Source organism: Diplotaxodon limnothrissa, linkage group LG19 (genome assembly GCF_057381915.1).
Source record: "Diplotaxodon limnothrissa isolate DT_005_m linkage group LG19, D_limnothrissa_male_GT1.1, whole genome shotgun sequence".
Taxonomy (NCBI): domain Eukaryota; kingdom Metazoa; phylum Chordata; class Actinopteri; order Cichliformes; family Cichlidae; genus Diplotaxodon; species Diplotaxodon limnothrissa.
In genome coordinates, this window is record NC_140614.1 from 16795214 (window position 1) to 16811530 (window position 16317).

The following is a 16317-nucleotide window of genomic DNA, read 5'->3' on the forward strand; positions in this document are numbered from 1 at the left end:
CCCAAATGTTGCTGAGACGGCTCATCTTCAGTCACATAACACTCAGTGCTTCATTTATCCAACTATTCCGCTTAAAAAGAGTCGCTGCTGTAACAAAGCTTTTAGAATATTTAGTTAACTTCTTTTTGTAAGGAGTTTCTTCAAATAAAAAAAAAAACCTGAACAAAAAAAACTGAGAAATATCTGCTTCCAAAGGAATTTGTTTGGATCTGGAGAAGCAGTAATAATTTATAGAGCCACTTCCAAATAATAAATAAAGAGATGAATAAATAAACAAGCAGGCAAGCAAACATCAACAACCACATTTTTTCCCAGTATTATTATTATTATTATCATCATTTATTTTTTTATTTCCTTTGTAGAAATGTCTCTGGTAATCCAGCGTCAATCCTGTGATATTCTTGAAAAATAGTCTGATACAAGCAATTTACCACGCTGCATTTTTTTTTCTTTTCCCAAAGGGATGAGGAACAGTTTGAGGGCTCTGCAGAAGAATGACACATGTGGCTGGCAGCTACAGTCAAACTGATCACCAAAGGTTGAGAGTCAAAGTCTGGCAAAATATAGAGATTTATTCCTCCTCGTAGTCTGTTTCTGATAGTCATGAAGCCTCCTCAGCAGAACATTAGTTGACCTCTCCTAGTCACAATCGTGTGGAAAGTCTTCCAGGTGATTCTGTTTTCTCACTCAATCGCTCCAATGTTGAAAAAATACATTTTCTTTTTTTTTTTTTTATATTCTTAAAACTATGTTTGACTCTACATTTTGCCTCCCAAAGCTTTTTAGTTCTCCGATGTGCTTTAGCATCCACTGGGGTTTGAACACACCTCAAAGGTTCTGGTGTAAAAAGCCAGTTTTAGAGAGATGGGTTCTTTCCAAAATGGTGGGACGGGAGTGGTGAAAAATAGTCTCTCACACGGCACAGTGTTTCTTGCTGTGTGACTCACAGTCTCCAAAGACGGGGCCTGAAAAAGAAGACTTTCTGCGTAGGCCTGTGGGCTAAAGCACGGTGGCGTTGTGGCCCTCCATCCTGGGCAGCCGTGGGTCCTGAACAGTCCCCATCGTAACTAGCAGTGGGCGGCTATCCTCGGATATACCTGACTGAGCCATGGACACTGACGTAGGAATGGGTCCCCCCCTCTGGTGGGCTGCTGAGGAGGGCATGCTGCCCTGCTGGGGTGGAGGAGGTGGGTTGGTGTTACTGTGACTGGACTCTATGGGGAGGCCTTGCTCCTGGTAGCCGTATCCGATGGTGCCACAGGGGAAACGTCTCAGTCTGTAGAGGGGGACTGGGGGCAAGGCGGTTGAATCTAAAAGTAGGGGAGACTGGGCAGCGGGAGGAGGTGGAGGGGGTAGCAGAGGTCTGCAAAGACCCTGCTGCTGCTGATGGTGCAGCAGTTGGAGTTGGTGCTGCTGCTGGAGCTGCTGCTGGAATTGCTTGTGCTGGTGCTGGAGACCTAATGCCCCGGCCACCTCAGCCACTGTCCGGCTCACGTGATCCTGCCCCTCTCCAGGAACCCTGCCACTACTGCTTCCTGCTCCGCCCACCCCTCCTTGCCTTTGCTGTTGCTGCTGCTGTTGCTGCTTCCTCTGCTGCTGCTGCAGGAACCACGAGCCATACGTAGGGTTCCACAGACTGCTGCTTTTCCCAGTGTGGGCGTCCTTCTCTGAGGGGTGTCCCTGGGCGAAAGCCAGGTTGATGTGTCCTCCCTCTGAGCTGGGCTGGGTGGTGACATGAGGTCCCTTGGCAGTGAGTGTGGAGGGGGCAGCAGAGGTGACTGTGTTGGTGGTCTGTGTGTGAGGGTGCTGGTGCATGTGGAGGTATGGCTGGGGCTGAGCCGATGGTTGTGCTTTGGCCTCAGACGCTGTGCTCGTCACAACAACGTGCTCCCCTCCTCTCCGGTTCTCCTCTGTGGGGTAGGCGGGAGGTGGCTGTGGAGCCTCCCCATCGGGCACCTGGGGATTCACCAGCACAGTCGGAGCTGAGGGGTCATCGGGGCCCATGGGGGCATGTTCCTCCTCCTCGGGTACTGGCCCATACTCGATAGGCAGAGCCACGTTCACCACATCGGGGTCCTGAAAGATTCAAAGATCATGGCTGTGGATGAACGGTCATAACAGTTACTTCATTGGTCTAATACTTTTGCTTGGAAAATGTCATGAGGTCGAGCAGAGAATTAACGAGAAGGATATTACGGAGAACTGCAGTGCGCTGACAGTCTGGCTGCACTAACAGTAATAAAGGGCAACAACGTCCCAGCAAGCAGATTCTAACAAAGTTGTGGAATATTCACAGTTCGCCTGTGGGTCCAGCAAACTGAAAGCTGCGCATCAACAACTTATGGCATAAGATGCAGCAGCAGTTTACATTATAATCTTAGCCACTTGTCAGCTGTACTGATTGATTCTATCGTCCTGCAGAGTGGTCGAATAGAGCAAGTAGTCCACTACTGCAGATTATGTCTTCCTCTCAGATGGAACACTCCTTTTCATGCACACATACGCTTTCTTATGCTCTGTACAAACTCGTGTTGTGTAATCAGTCTTTGCATGCCAAGAGCTTATAGTAAACAATGAGTCACAGTTAGGTTGTTTCCTCTGATTGCTCAGCCCTAATCAGTGCCTGCATGACAGTCAGGTTCCCATACGGTGCTCAGTTTAGTTACCTGTAAGCAGTAGTCGATTCTCTCCAGGATGGTTGAGAAGTTGGGCCTGTCTTCAGGCTGGTGCTGCCAACTCTGAGTCATTATACGGTACCTGAAATGCACATGAACGAGCAGAAAACACGGAGTCAAAACACTTTCTCCCACTCCATGCAGAGAAAGCAGAGACTCTCCAGCTGATTTAATGCATGCTGGGTAAATCTCCTTTGACTAAATATTCTTAATAGCTTCTTAGCTTTTTTTAAAATTTATTTATTTATTTTATTTTGATTTTATTAGGTTTTTGTAATGCAGATTTAAAGTGTAACCTCCCACCACTGAGAGCTATTGTTAAATGGGCGATGTAAATTACAGGAGCGAGTTTTAGTGATGTTAAATCCTGAGTTATGGTTTTAATTGGTGATTAAATTTCACTGTGGCTTTCAGAAAAACTTCAGTTTGATAGAGCACTTAAGGTATCTGCCTATTCTGAGAGAACAAAAAAAACCAACAACACGTTTACAGTGAACATGAATAACAAGATTTGGGGAGGGAACTTTTTTTTAATTCACGATTTCCTGCTCGGTATAGTGCTACGTTGCTAGGAAGATACGTCGGATACAAATTTCATTTCAAAATACAGGTCACCGGCTGCTCCCTCCTGTTAAATTTCGTGTTCCATCTTTGATTAGTAGCTTCAGCAAGGTCCTGAGCGACCAAGCAGCCTTGAACCATGACGTTTCCTCTCAACTTGCTTCACAGCATACACAAGGCTTGTTTTTGTTGTGCAGTTCCTGTTTTTCTTCAAAACAAACAAACAAAACAACATCATTGAGCCAGAAAATGTAAATGTTACCTCATCTCTTTTCATTTTTGAAAACAGTGGCCTCCTTTGTGGTTTTGTTGCATTAACACAATTCTTACTTTGTGTTTTTCTCACAGTGAACACAGATTGTTGTAGAGATTTTGCTGACAATTTCATGTTACTTTTGGGTTGTTTTTACCCATTTTCAGGACTGAACAATGCCATCTTACTGTGTTGTTTGCATGATGCTCACTCCCAGCAGAAACAAACTCCCCATTTAATGGATAGTTTGTCTTATTATTGTAGAACTCAGGGGACCCAGGTCTTCAAAAGCTCTTTTCAGCTTTGTGCACATTTAGAATTGTTTTTTCGAAAGTCCTTTGAAAGTTGCTGTGATCGAGACATGATTCACACCCACCAGTCTTACTTTAGAGGATCAGACTCTGTCAATAGAGACTCTATATGTCTTTATTTATCATGTGTGGCACCTTTCAACCTCCAATTCATCTCTCACGTCTTTAACTGGAACACCTGACTTAGAGTAGCTTTTAGAGAAGTCGTTAGCACAGAAGGTCATTTATCTTTTGCAGCCTTGATCCTGAATGGCTATAAAAACAGGAAAAGTACAATCTGCTGGTTGCTGTTTGATACGAACTATGGATAGTTTGAAGACAACTAGATCAGTTGTTCTTTCTCACAGGCAGTGCAAAGCAAGATAGTCTGCTTCAGACTAGAGATGGCACGATACCACTTTTTTATGTCCGATACCGATATCATAAATTTGGATATCTGCAGATACCGATATGAATCCGATATAGTGTTTTTTAATCAACAAAACTGTTTTTTTAAAAATATCTTGCTGCATTTTGTATAAGTTCATACTCAAGTTTAAAACAACAACTACACTAAAGCTATTCTGTTATACCTGTATGCAAAAAAAAAAAAAAATTTCATAGTTCAGCAATACTGATCAATCTAATAAACTTAAACCTACACCATCCTCCCTATTCTGGTATTTTAAAGAGTACTTAGCGTAAATATTAAGCAACCTAACTAATAGGGTTCCAACTCCCAGCAACAACAAAAATAAATAAAAAATAGGGAACCACCCCTCACGCTCCACCTCATGATGCTTAATCAATGTAATCAACCTTAATTTGATGCAGTGTGAAAAAAAAATGCACAGAAATCAATTATTTTTCAAGAAATATTAAATAGATTCAACATCTTTCTTCAACAAAATTGCAGACTGCACAGATGGTACCTTCTCAAAGGAAAAAGTGCTATAGCTTACTAGGGTATATATATTAGACTTAATAGTCACTATATACAGTAATTGACTTCTATTCATTTTACATCAAATTAAAACTTTGGGTGTCAGATAATTATTTATTAAAAGCTCGACATTTTAAATGAGAATAAGAAAGAAAAGTATGTCTTTGTGCCCCCTTTTCCCTGTTAATGCCCTATCGGCCCCCCTGGCTAAACTTTGCTAGATCCGCCCCTGCACAGTTACCAGCCGTCAGCTACGTAGAAAAAGATCCTCGAGTAGAAAGTAATATTAAATACATTCTAACAACAGCTGATCAAGCTTAAACGTGCTGCTGTTGTTCAGCCGCTGGTTTCCTCTTTCTGGTGCAAAGTGGGCCAAAAACAAACCAGAGACACGGACTCGCGACAGAAAAGCCGATCAGCTGATCGTTAAGCAGTTTCATGATTGAAGTAGCAGCAGGAGAGGCAGTCGCTTGTTAAGCTTAACGCAGGAATGCTTTACATTCAGAGATGGACTTACACACTTGCTTTACTTCTCTTGGGGATAACTTTGTCGGAGATGAAATGCCGGGTTGCTAGCGAAGCTCCAAATGCTATCCAGACCACCGACAGGTCCCGCATGCCACAGCCGCTCTATCACGTGATGCATACTGCTCCGAGTGCTAACGTTCTGAGGTGAGTTACGGCGTGTTGCAAGTTTTGTGAGGTGCTTTCGTGATATTTAATGGATCGGATTACATTTTTTATTTTTCTCCGATATCCGATCCAGTAATTTAGGTCAGTATCGGACCGATACCGATACGTAATATCGGATCGGTCCATCTCTACTTCAGACACATTCACACTGGAAATACTTTACGTGGCTAAGGTGAGTGCGCTGCATGGATAGTGTGTGCATGACACCTTCTCTCGAGTGGTAAATGCACTGGATTATCAGCTGTGATATTCCCATATCACTGCAGTCTGACTCGTATTATTATTAAAGTGGAAGGTTCAATTAAATTAAATTGTCTTTTTAAAGCACCAAATCATAAGAGCAGTTGCCTCAAGGCGACTGCTACATCCTAAGGTAGAGACCCTGAAATAATACAGAGCAATGAAAACAACCCATTTTGAGCACGCAGTTAGTGACAGCAGGAAGGAAAAACTCCCTTTTAACAGGAAGAATAATCGGGCTCAGGGAGGAGCAGCCATCTGCCTCAACCAATCGGGGTTGATGGGAGGAAAACCCGACAAAACTTTGTCTAATTTTGTATAAAACACCGAAATTCTTAAAACAGTCAGATTAGCCAAACTGTGAAAGAAGCAGAAGCTTCTAAACTAAATCTATAGTGCTGCTTTCTTACAGTGACAGTGAATTTACTGGGCTAGCTGGATAATCTGCATTTGTTTTCATATATGCCTATGTTGGGTTTAGCAGTTCAGTGCATGTGTGAAACTGGCCTGTGCAGCATTAGCTTAGTCTACAGTTGTGACTTGGATTAGATGCCATGAGCAATAAGTACAAAAAAGTTGATAAATTTAAGCTCTTTCTTACAACTGTGATCTTTCTTGTCTGTGTGATCTGCACTTACACAGGTCCAGGACAGTTTTTAGGCGGGTCCATTCTTCCCCCATTTGTTACAAACTCCAGCACTTCTTGGTTACTGCGGCTCGGATATGGCATGTAGCCCAACGAGAAGATCTCCCACAGCAGGACCCCAAATGACCTTCGAGAGGCGATTGATGAGAAAAAAAAAAAAGATTAGTTGGAGGGAGAGAAAGAAAGCTAAGGACAATCAAGTCTTAAATTACAGGCATCATCACCGCTGAAGTGGTGAAGGATGAGAGCAGAGGACAAGTATGAGACGGAGAGAAATGCAGCGAGGGTTCAGCAGGAGGTGAAAAAAAACAGACAGGTGTGAAACTCTGGAGGTGAAACCAGTGTCAGTCTGAGAGATGTGTGCAGGGTTCTCACCATGTGTCTGTTTTAGATGTGAAGATGCCCTCCATGAAAGCTTCAGGTGGCATCCATTTCACCGGCAACATGGCACGCCCACCCTTCCTGTAATAGCTCGCCCTGAACACACAAACACATTTGTGAGGGACGTGCTTGCATAACCGTGTGGTTAATAACAGATCAGACACAGTATTAAAAAAAAAAGGTGAAAACTTCTCAAATCCAGCAATTAATTCAGTGTTTTTCGGCAGCTTTATTGGCGCTCTGATCTGGTCGCTTTTTCAGCCTTCTTACATGTTGCTGTGTGAGACCTAAGAACTCCTTATCTCGCAGAAAGGAACGACGCAGATTTCTCGCCGGGCTGAGCCGAGCCCCGTCTGAGCCGAGCCCCGTCTGAGCCATTTTTAATGCTGCCTTGCCCTTTGCATTGCTAGAAAAATAATCAGATGCGTGCTGTATCTGATCTTTGGTGCTGATAGAGGTCGCCGCCTGGTTTATCTCGCCCTCCCCGAGATGCACAACAAGGACAGACGTGAAGTGGCTCCCATTCGGCTCCACGTCCGCCACGGTGTCCACAAAGAAAAACGGACATGTGTCAGGATCACAGTTAAGTGGTGTCAGCTGCTGTCAGACGGGAAAACTTTATTTTTGGCACCGTTTTCTGTTGCGGAGGAGTAAATCTGTTTGCCCCCAGTAATACTGTCATAAAAATATCAGCATATTCCCTAAGCACTTGTTCATAAACATGGCAATTCTTGATAATAAATGAGACTGTGTGACTGGCTGGGTGGTTGCCAGTTCAAATCCCTGGGGCCTAAGGAATAACGCTCTTCCTCTGCTGAAAACAGCAGCTGCTCCGCTGAAGCTGCACAGGAATGAATTGTAATTACAGTGGGCAGCTCCCAGGTGTAACTAGTGTTCCCTGGTCGAACACATAAACATATAGAGAAAACAAACGCATCAAAAACAAGGTGATAAAGAATAAATAGACAGTTGTAGTTTGGATAAATTATGGGACCGTCTCAGGAGCCTGAGCTTTTTCAATGCACCATCTGATACCTGTGCACTTGGCTCTATGTCCTATATTTGTCTGGACAAGTGCTCATATCCAGCTCCATATCTTCATTTTTGAAGTCAACAACAGCAGCTTTGCATGATTTACTTCAAAGCACTGACAGTTCCAAATAGAGATACTGTATCTTATCCTGGGCTTCTGAAATAAGCTAGCTTCACTGCTCTGCCTTTAAGCCAACTTTTTTCTGATTGGCTTCTGCTTGAAAGCAGACGATTTAAACAGTGTGTGTGTGCTTTTTGTGTGCCGCTCGACTATATTAAAGCTATCCTCAAGAACTGAGAGAAGAAAAAATTTTTGAACCTGAGCATTTACAGCAGCTTGACGCCTTTTGGCTCACGGGAAATACTTTTACATCCACCAGCTTCATCATTTTGAACACTGGGCCATAATTAACACCCAACATTGGAACGGCATATAAATATGTGATGGAAAATAAGAAAAGGCATAATAGTCCCGCTTTCATTTCATGCTCTCCTGGGGCAAAAATGTCCAAACTTCAGTTAAAAGCCACTGCTCTGTACCTACTGTATAACCTGGAACTGACATTTAAATTAAATCCAAAAATAATATGAGATGAGTGCCAAGAGGCTAAAACAGAAGTAAAACGTGCAATATTTATGCAGTATTAACCATCTGCAGCCAAGGCCCGGCCTCAGTTATTAAATTTTGGTCATAAAGATGGAGTTTCCTTTAATTATAAATTCAGGTGAGAGTGTTAATAGACTGCTGCATTTCCTACAGTATGAACCCAGGGCAAACAGCAAGAGCCAGCACTCATCATTTACTTTAACTTAGCTGCAGCTGCGACTCTTCAGGGGATCCATGAGCAGAGATGAATATAAATGATATGCAGACAGATAATATGGTTAAAAGGGAAATATAAACTATTGGCATAAGAAGTTACCCTTGAGGGAAATTACACATAATCAATGAAGCAGAGAAAACAATCACTAGTGAAGTCTGTTTGCTTGACAGATTAGCTGAGAGCTACACTGCAGGGCAGACACTCAGATATGCACCCAGCGACTTAATCCATCACTTAAAATAACATGCCCCAGTCAGTGATGGGAATCAGTTACCAGCCCCATTTTTAGTCCCGCAATTACAGGATTGAATCGTGCTACCATCTCATTCCCCTCTCCGTCCTCGGTACCCCTCTAATTTTCTTGTCCATCCTAATAAAGAAAACGGTGAGCGAAGTGGAGTGGCCCCTGTAAATAGATGCAGTAAGACCAAACTGCTGCAGGAGCTCCTTTTATTCTCCTAAAATGTCCTCTTTTCTTTTTTAACGTATACTGCGTCCACCCTTGATGACCTCTGCAACCGAAACAAATAAATGCAGATGAACCGAACTCTAATTTTCTTCCGCCCTGTCGGTTGTCAGGCTGTTAGAGAACGGTGAATCATTCTGAGAAAGATTGAGGGACATGTAGAACACGAGACTGATAATCCCGCTATCGCTAGATCAACCTCCTTTTCAGCACAGGGTGTATGGACATATTTGTTACTCCTGCCAACACCTCCAACACTGACTGAAAGCTGAGCTGCAGATTAGGGAGGCTTAAATACAGTCTCAGGAAATCTATAGCTCAAATGGAGGTGTTTTATGTTTATGTGTGACTCTGTGTGCAAGATAGTTTTTCCCTCTAATACTGCTCTAACAGTAAGAGACAAAGGCACGGAGCGGGCTGTGCTGAATGGAAAGTAAAGATAGTTGCATGCACCTAAGGACACAATGGTGGAGGCTAATGTTTGTGTCTGCGGAGCTGGATGTCTTTGTTCTGCTTTTATTGTGCGCCTGCATGTGTGCACGCCAGGCTGACTTTAATAAATACAGCCTAGAGTCGTGCTATACAGCTACTGTTATTAGACCCTATGAAAATATGGTCATTTAAGGCGAAACAGTAGATTTCTCTTCATACTGGCAGCTGTTCACCTTAGGATGACGGCTGTCTGCCAGCTATTGTCTACCCAGCTTTTTATTTACCACCACATCACTGGTGCGCAGGCATGCGTGAAAGACTGTGTGAGTGAAATTCTGCAAGTGCAAGTATGCCTGTGGCTCTAGCGGAATATAAAAAGCTGACATTAAGCCATGTCCTGGTGCCTCACTGGGGGCACCTGTCCCCCTGTGATCGCCTCAAAAGAACCCCACGTCGCTTGTCACATAGCAGTATGGCCACATCGTGAAATGGCAAAAATAACGCACCAGCAGCCTGGTAGCCATGTGTGCAAAACAACCCGCCTCTCTCCAAACACAATAACAATAATAATAAAAAGCCCCTGCACCAGAGCTTCAGGCTGAGAGATAACAACAAAATCGCAGTGAGGCACCTGAAAAACTGACATCAGCAATTAAATCAAGTGTTCCTAAAGTGGCTCCCCGGGGATATTGTGCAACAGCTTTTTCCGGATGCTCTGTGAGTGACTTTGCTCTCGTGTGACTTTTCATCGCATGATTCAAAAGCGCTGCGCTGATCTAACTGAATGTTGTGACATATTTTCCTTGCTCTAATTTCTTACCAGATGAAAGGCTTGGGAGATTTCCCTGCTGGATTGTGCGTTCATTTAAATGATGCCACGTGAAATAATGTTAGCTATATTAAAAAAAAAGGGGATGAGAACAATGACTAAAGGGGAGCTGGTCTAGATTAAAAGAAAGCTTCAGTCCAACAGTATAACAGAGGATAAAACAGCTGAGCTGCAGTATTTACTGGGTAAAAAGCCCAGGACAAAAACAGTTTCAACTCTTTTTTTGTTATAGTCACACAAGAAAGAAAAAACTTTCATGCATCTATGACCTGCATTGCACATATCAGTAAGCGAGAAGAGGTTTCTCCACCAGTGCATACAGTCTTGCTATTTGCCAATGGCATGCAGCAACTGCTTTTCCAAGCAAACGTATCCCTATTTCTAAGAGCAACGGGCATCTGAGAAGTCAGCGGCCAGTCTGCTCAATGGTAAATGGTAAATGGCCTGCATTTGTATAGCGCTTTTCTAGTCCATAGGACCCCAAAGCGCTTTACACTACATTCAGTCATTCACCCATTCACACAGACATTCACACACTGGCGATAGCAAGCTACATTGTAGCCACAGCTGCCCTGGGGCGCACTGACAGAGGCGAGGCTGCCGGACACAGGCGCCACCGGGCCCTCTGACCACCACCAGTAGGCAAACATTGGGTTAGTATCTTGCCCAAGGATATTTGGCATGCAGCGAGGATGCAGCCTGGGATCGAACCACCAACCTTCTGATTAGTGGCTGACCTGCTCTGCCACCTGAGCTACAGCCACCCCAATGATTTTCTGAAAAAAAGCTACACGACTTCCTTCCAGTCCTGTCACCTGATGGAAGCAAAGCTGTGACAAGTGGTACTAGGTTAAAATCCAATGATTGCTGCTTAGGCCTTCCGGTCATCCTACTCTCTGATTTTACTTGCCATTAGGTCAGAGTCGTGGACTGTGTAAAAGAAAAGTATTCTGCCACATGTTTGTTTCTCTCTGTTTGGTGTGAGCTGCATCCCTTTGGACTTTATCTGGATTCCAGTTCAGCTATAGCTAGCCAACTGGACCAGAGTGTTCTTGCCCGCTGCCACTGAGCTGCGTTAGTATTGTACCTGTAAATGTCTCGAGCCATCCCAAAATCTCCGATCTTAGCCACTCGTCCCGGTCCTTTGCAGGTCAGAAGGCAATTCCGTGCTGCAATGTCCCTGGAAGAACAGAAAAAAAACACTTTCAGGTTATGTTGCACACATGCATGGACTCATGCTATTAGAAATCTTTACCCACGAACTTCAGGAGGATCAGGTGAGGATAGCTTTCTCACATCTAACACACAGCAGGACGCTTTACACAGTTCTCACTGCTGAAATTCTCTGTGGTTTCAACGCAGGTGCTGCCTGACCCATTGTGAATTCATCACTCAATATACAGACTTTGTGCTTGGGGTACTGGCAGGTTATAGACTGTTTCATATCCAGTACACATTTGTGAAAATAGCTTAAGCCTGAATTATACAGCACGACAAGGTGAATACTGATGCTCGCAAAGCTCTGCTCAGAGGTTTTCATACATTTGCATCTATAACATCTCCATGTATGAAACACCTACAGATGCTCCCTGTTGGATCTGAAGTTCACTGTAACTACCAAGCTGCTCCGGGCAAGCTGGCAAAGTGTATAGTTTCCTATGACTCTGCCCACATGGTGGATCCAAAGAAAAGATTGAAATGTATGTGCAGGCTGAGTGGGTTAGAGGAGAAAATTCATATTTGCACTGTTCTGGGCCGGTTATTCTTTGAGCAAAAATACAGTAGTTCTCACGGCGTGCTGTACTGCTGTCTGGGGAAAAAGGAGCCGAGCTCACACACTTTTCTCTGCTCCCCAGGCATCTAACTTTCTCAACATCTTAAGAAGTGACGTAGCTCACTGCTCGTCTGCACACTGCAGACAAGCGAGCACCAAAGGCCAATAAACAGCCAGACTTTAGCATCAGAATAACATCATGTGGCGGCGCTGATCTCAGACTAGATCACGAGACAGGATACGGCTGGAAACCACCAGCGATAGAAACACACAGCACCGAGCTCTGTGTGTAGACACAAACGCACACACATGTTTTGATGTTTGGCCTCCAAGCTCAGATGAGAAATGACACAATGAGGATGAAGTAATGGTTCAGACTGATTTAAACGGAGGGCTTTTTAACCACTGTACACAGCTGCCCCACTTTAGTCCACCGCAAGAGATGTAAGCTAACATTATAAAAGTATTTCATCGCGTTAGTATGAGAAACAATAAAATCCTCTCTAGGACATCAGTTCCACTTTCTCCAAGTTTCTTTTAAACTTTATATTAAAGTAGTTAAATAAGTGTCAGTGTCTATAAACTCGGTTATAAAAAACAGAGAAGAGAAACTTCCTCCATTTTCTTTTTCAGGAACAAGAGGTGAAACAATTAATCCATTTAAGGTCATCTAAGCCGCTTCAGGAAAGCTGCATAATTTCTACCGTAGCGCGACTCTAATCAGCGGGCGAGAGTGCACGTGCACACACACGTGCACACACAGAGTCGTGAGGTGCTATTACTAAATCCAACTTGCTGTGTTTAATGGCTTGGAAGGATTCATGGAAATGATTTGCTTTTGCTTGTAGGCGAGGAAGAGTCTTAACTGCAGCATACTGCTGTGACAGACTGTGGTCTAAAAGCTTAAGGGAAAGACACAGATGTGTTGTACGTGCAGCACAGCGATATGAGAGGAGACTGTTGTTAAAATATTATTAACCGGCCTTATAATGTGAACCTTATTTACAGTAAATTTTCACTGCAGCTTAAAGACCCATTTCATAGCAGCACTTACAGAACAATACGCGTTAGCCTATTTTAACACCTGCAGTTGCACGAAACTGCCCAACTCCTCAGTACAGTGATAATTTTCAGGTGGCTACAATTGCCAGGCCGCTTGTAAAATGAAATAACCAAAGAGCAACATTGCACCATCCACTAGCCATAAAATGGAAATAAGCAGAGAAACACACATAAGCTGGAGTAAGTCATTCTCAGATAACATCAACCCTGTGATTTAACCTCTTGGTGAACATAACAGCTCTTCATCCAACCCAGTAAGCCCCGAGAGAAAGCTGCTTTCTGTTTTTGGAGTAGCAGCCTACTTCACTCACATGCCCTTTACTCACCCCCCCAAGAAAACACGCTTCTATAAAAATGAAATTAGCCTCAAGGACAGCGTTGGGGGGGACTTTTAATACAGGTTTAAAGGCAGAGAATCAGGTTGAATAGAAGATCACGAGGCTCTGGAGAAGAGTCGGCCATTAGGTGGATTGATGGAGCTTTACTGTACCGCAGCGGGGCAAACAAGGTTTAATAGACCTCGTCTGTCATTGGCCAATCCCTGGGAAGTCAAAGGCAGATCTCAGGGAAGGTGGATGTGCTTTAATTGTCCTGATTTGATTGCAGAATCTATTTTGACCTTTTCTCGTATTAACACGTACTTGACTTTCCTCGTGCGCGTCCACGAAGGAGATTTTTGTAAGTCGGGTTCAAGAGAGGGCTTTTAAAAATTCTTTAGCCACATCATATGGTTCACCAGCCACTGCGAATATGAGCATAGAAGGGGCATACTCTTGACTTGCGCCTCGGATACAGAGCGTAAAAAGGCAAGCCGGCTAGCCCATCTGGCTGCTCCGATACTAAACTCATCACTTGTCCTTTCTGCTATCTCAGGGAAGGCAAAAGGCATACTCAGTCCATATGTTCTGCTTGGACAGATGCAGTCAGTTCATTATTCTGAGTAGATGCTAGATGAAGGCAGGGAACTCTGTTTGTTTGAATGCACATTTGCATTCCATATTTATACAGTGGCATGCATACCCATATGTTCTGCATATTGTTCATCTGCCAAGGCAAAAAGCCGAGGCGGGGGTTTGTGATAGGTGCTGTTTGTTTGGCTGTCAGCTAGATCACGCAAAAAAACCCCACCAAGACAAATTTCATGAAACTTGGTGGCCGGGGGAAAAGAGGGATACATTAAATTTTGATGTAGATCTGAAAACACTTTCTTTTAAATTGTGAAATACCGTACTGACCTCAGTGAATGAGCTCCCCGAATATGTCAGTCTGATCGGTTTTGCTAGGGAGACTAGAGAACCACTGAGTTCACTGTATTCGTTCATAATAATATGCTCCATTTATTTTTGCCAACGCAAATTTGTTTTTGCATAAGTGTATGCAAAATGTGCAGCCATCTGCTGAGGTACCTGTGTATAAACTGGTTCTCCTCAAGATACTGGCAGCCCTTAGCGATGTCTCTGGCCACGTTGAGGAGGTCCACCATGGTCAGGCTGGATGGTTGATCCTGATTAAACAGAGAAGAGACAGAGAAAAAACAAAAAACTGAATCTGGGGCTGAATCAGGAATAGTATCTTTAAGAGTTAATGAGCACTATATTTTATGATAACAATCCCCCTTTAGCTCGTTGCTACAAACTTACCATTCTGGTTCAACCTCACAGTAAAAAAAAACCCCTCTAATAACACAGCAAAAGAGACTAACCAACACTGCCCATCACAGATTTATCTGTATTGGCATATGGCTTGTCAAAAATGAGAGATTATATAAATTACTCATCAGCCACTTTGTTCGTTAGTTGTGGCAGACGGGCTGGCCTGAGTATTTCAGAAACAGCTGATCTGCTGGGATTAACCCTCACAGCCGTCTCTGGGGTTTATAGAGACTGCTCCGAAAAAGAGAAAATATCCAGTGAGCTGCAGTTCTCTAGGTGAAAATGTCTTGTTGATGCCAGAGGTCAGAGGAGAATGAGCACACTGCTTCGAGCTGATAGGACAGCAAGAATCTTCTCCAAAAACTATTTGTTACAACCAAGGTAGAAGAAGATGCAGAAGTAAATCTCTGAAAACACAACATGTCAAACCTTGAAGCAGATTGGCCACAGCAGAAAACCGTGCTGTGTGCCACTCCTGTCAGCTAAGGACAGAAAACTGAGCCTACAGTTTAATTACCATTGCTTTTTTTAGTCTGGAAATGTGTTCACACTGACAAGTACTCAGTTGCTGTACTTTAATAACTGCCAAAAACAGTAAAATACTTGCACAAATCAATGAAATTTTGGCCAACAGTGTAAAGTGAGGCTACATCAGCAGAGCTAATGGCAATGCTGACGCTAGCTAGCTTACAACAAAAGATTTTCTTCTTTCAGACGCTGAAATTACAGCTGTTGTGACATTGTTTGTTGTATACAGGTGTTACGTTTTCACTCAGTGTAGAAGAAATGTGTATTAGATGAGCGGTACCAAGTGCAGCGTTCACTATTGGACGTTGCAGTCATCATGTATAGCTAGGTGTGTTCGACTTAGCTACCCTGTCAAACTTCAAGCAGTACACATAAGTGTTTAGTTTATATGGAGTCCAAAGTGAGACATGATAACGATGTTAGAGTTAAGTGGCTGCAGAGCCAGTTTGGAGATTAAAACAAGAGAATAAATGCTGGATTTCATCAGGTCAGCATGAATATAAGACCAAATCAATGCACTGCGTCATGTGATATTTAGGCGCTTAACGCATACAGTAGTACATTTGTGCATCTTACTCTCCTGAGACCCCAATTCCTCACAAAGGAGCTTCATTCTGCTCAATAAAATGTTTTAGACTTTGTTAACAATTATGAACTTTTTGTATTATCCTTTAAAATAAACCCACATCCACTATTAAAAAAATACTGTCTGTTCACAGATGATGTTTAGTTTTTACTGTTATCAGGCCCAATCAATCCCAAACTGGGGGCTGGGTCTCAGGAGAATAAAGTGATATGTTCACTTGAGTGCCAAGCAGCAGTGTGTCTCACCAGCCGGGGTCTGGTCTCCCTCAGGAACGTCTTGAGGTCCCCTCCAGCCATCAGCTCGAGCAGGATGAACCGAGGCATAGCCTGCAGACTTACTCCTATACAGCGCACAATGTTCTGGTGGTTGAACTTGCTGCAGCGACACAGCAGAGAAACACAGGTCAGATTCCTGCTGGTGCTGTACGACAGACTGAATTTTCTTAATGCT

The 16317-nt window shown here is 43.5% G+C and overlaps 1 protein-coding gene across 2 annotated transcripts in view; it reads right to left on the reverse strand.

Annotated features, from left to right (window-relative positions):
* Positions 1–965: 965 nt before the first annotated feature.
* Positions 966–16317, reverse strand: part of alk (ALK receptor tyrosine kinase) — a 446259-nt gene continuing 430907 nt past the window's right edge. For both annotated transcript variants that reach the window (XM_085343606.1, XM_085343605.1), the window contains exons 23-29: positions 16113–16242; positions 14508–14605; positions 11353–11445; positions 6677–6778; positions 6294–6428; positions 2667–2757; positions 966–2076 (exon numbers count right to left, since the gene is read on the reverse strand). In XM_085343606.1, the coding sequence (XP_085199732.1) occupies positions 1000–2076; positions 2667–2757; positions 6294–6428; positions 6677–6778; positions 11353–11445; positions 14508–14605; positions 16113–16242 (1726 nt within the window). In that variant the 3' untranslated portion in view covers positions 966–999. The remainder of the gene's footprint in view (positions 2077–2666; positions 2758–6293; positions 6429–6676; positions 6779–11352; positions 11446–14507; positions 14606–16112; positions 16243–16317) is intronic.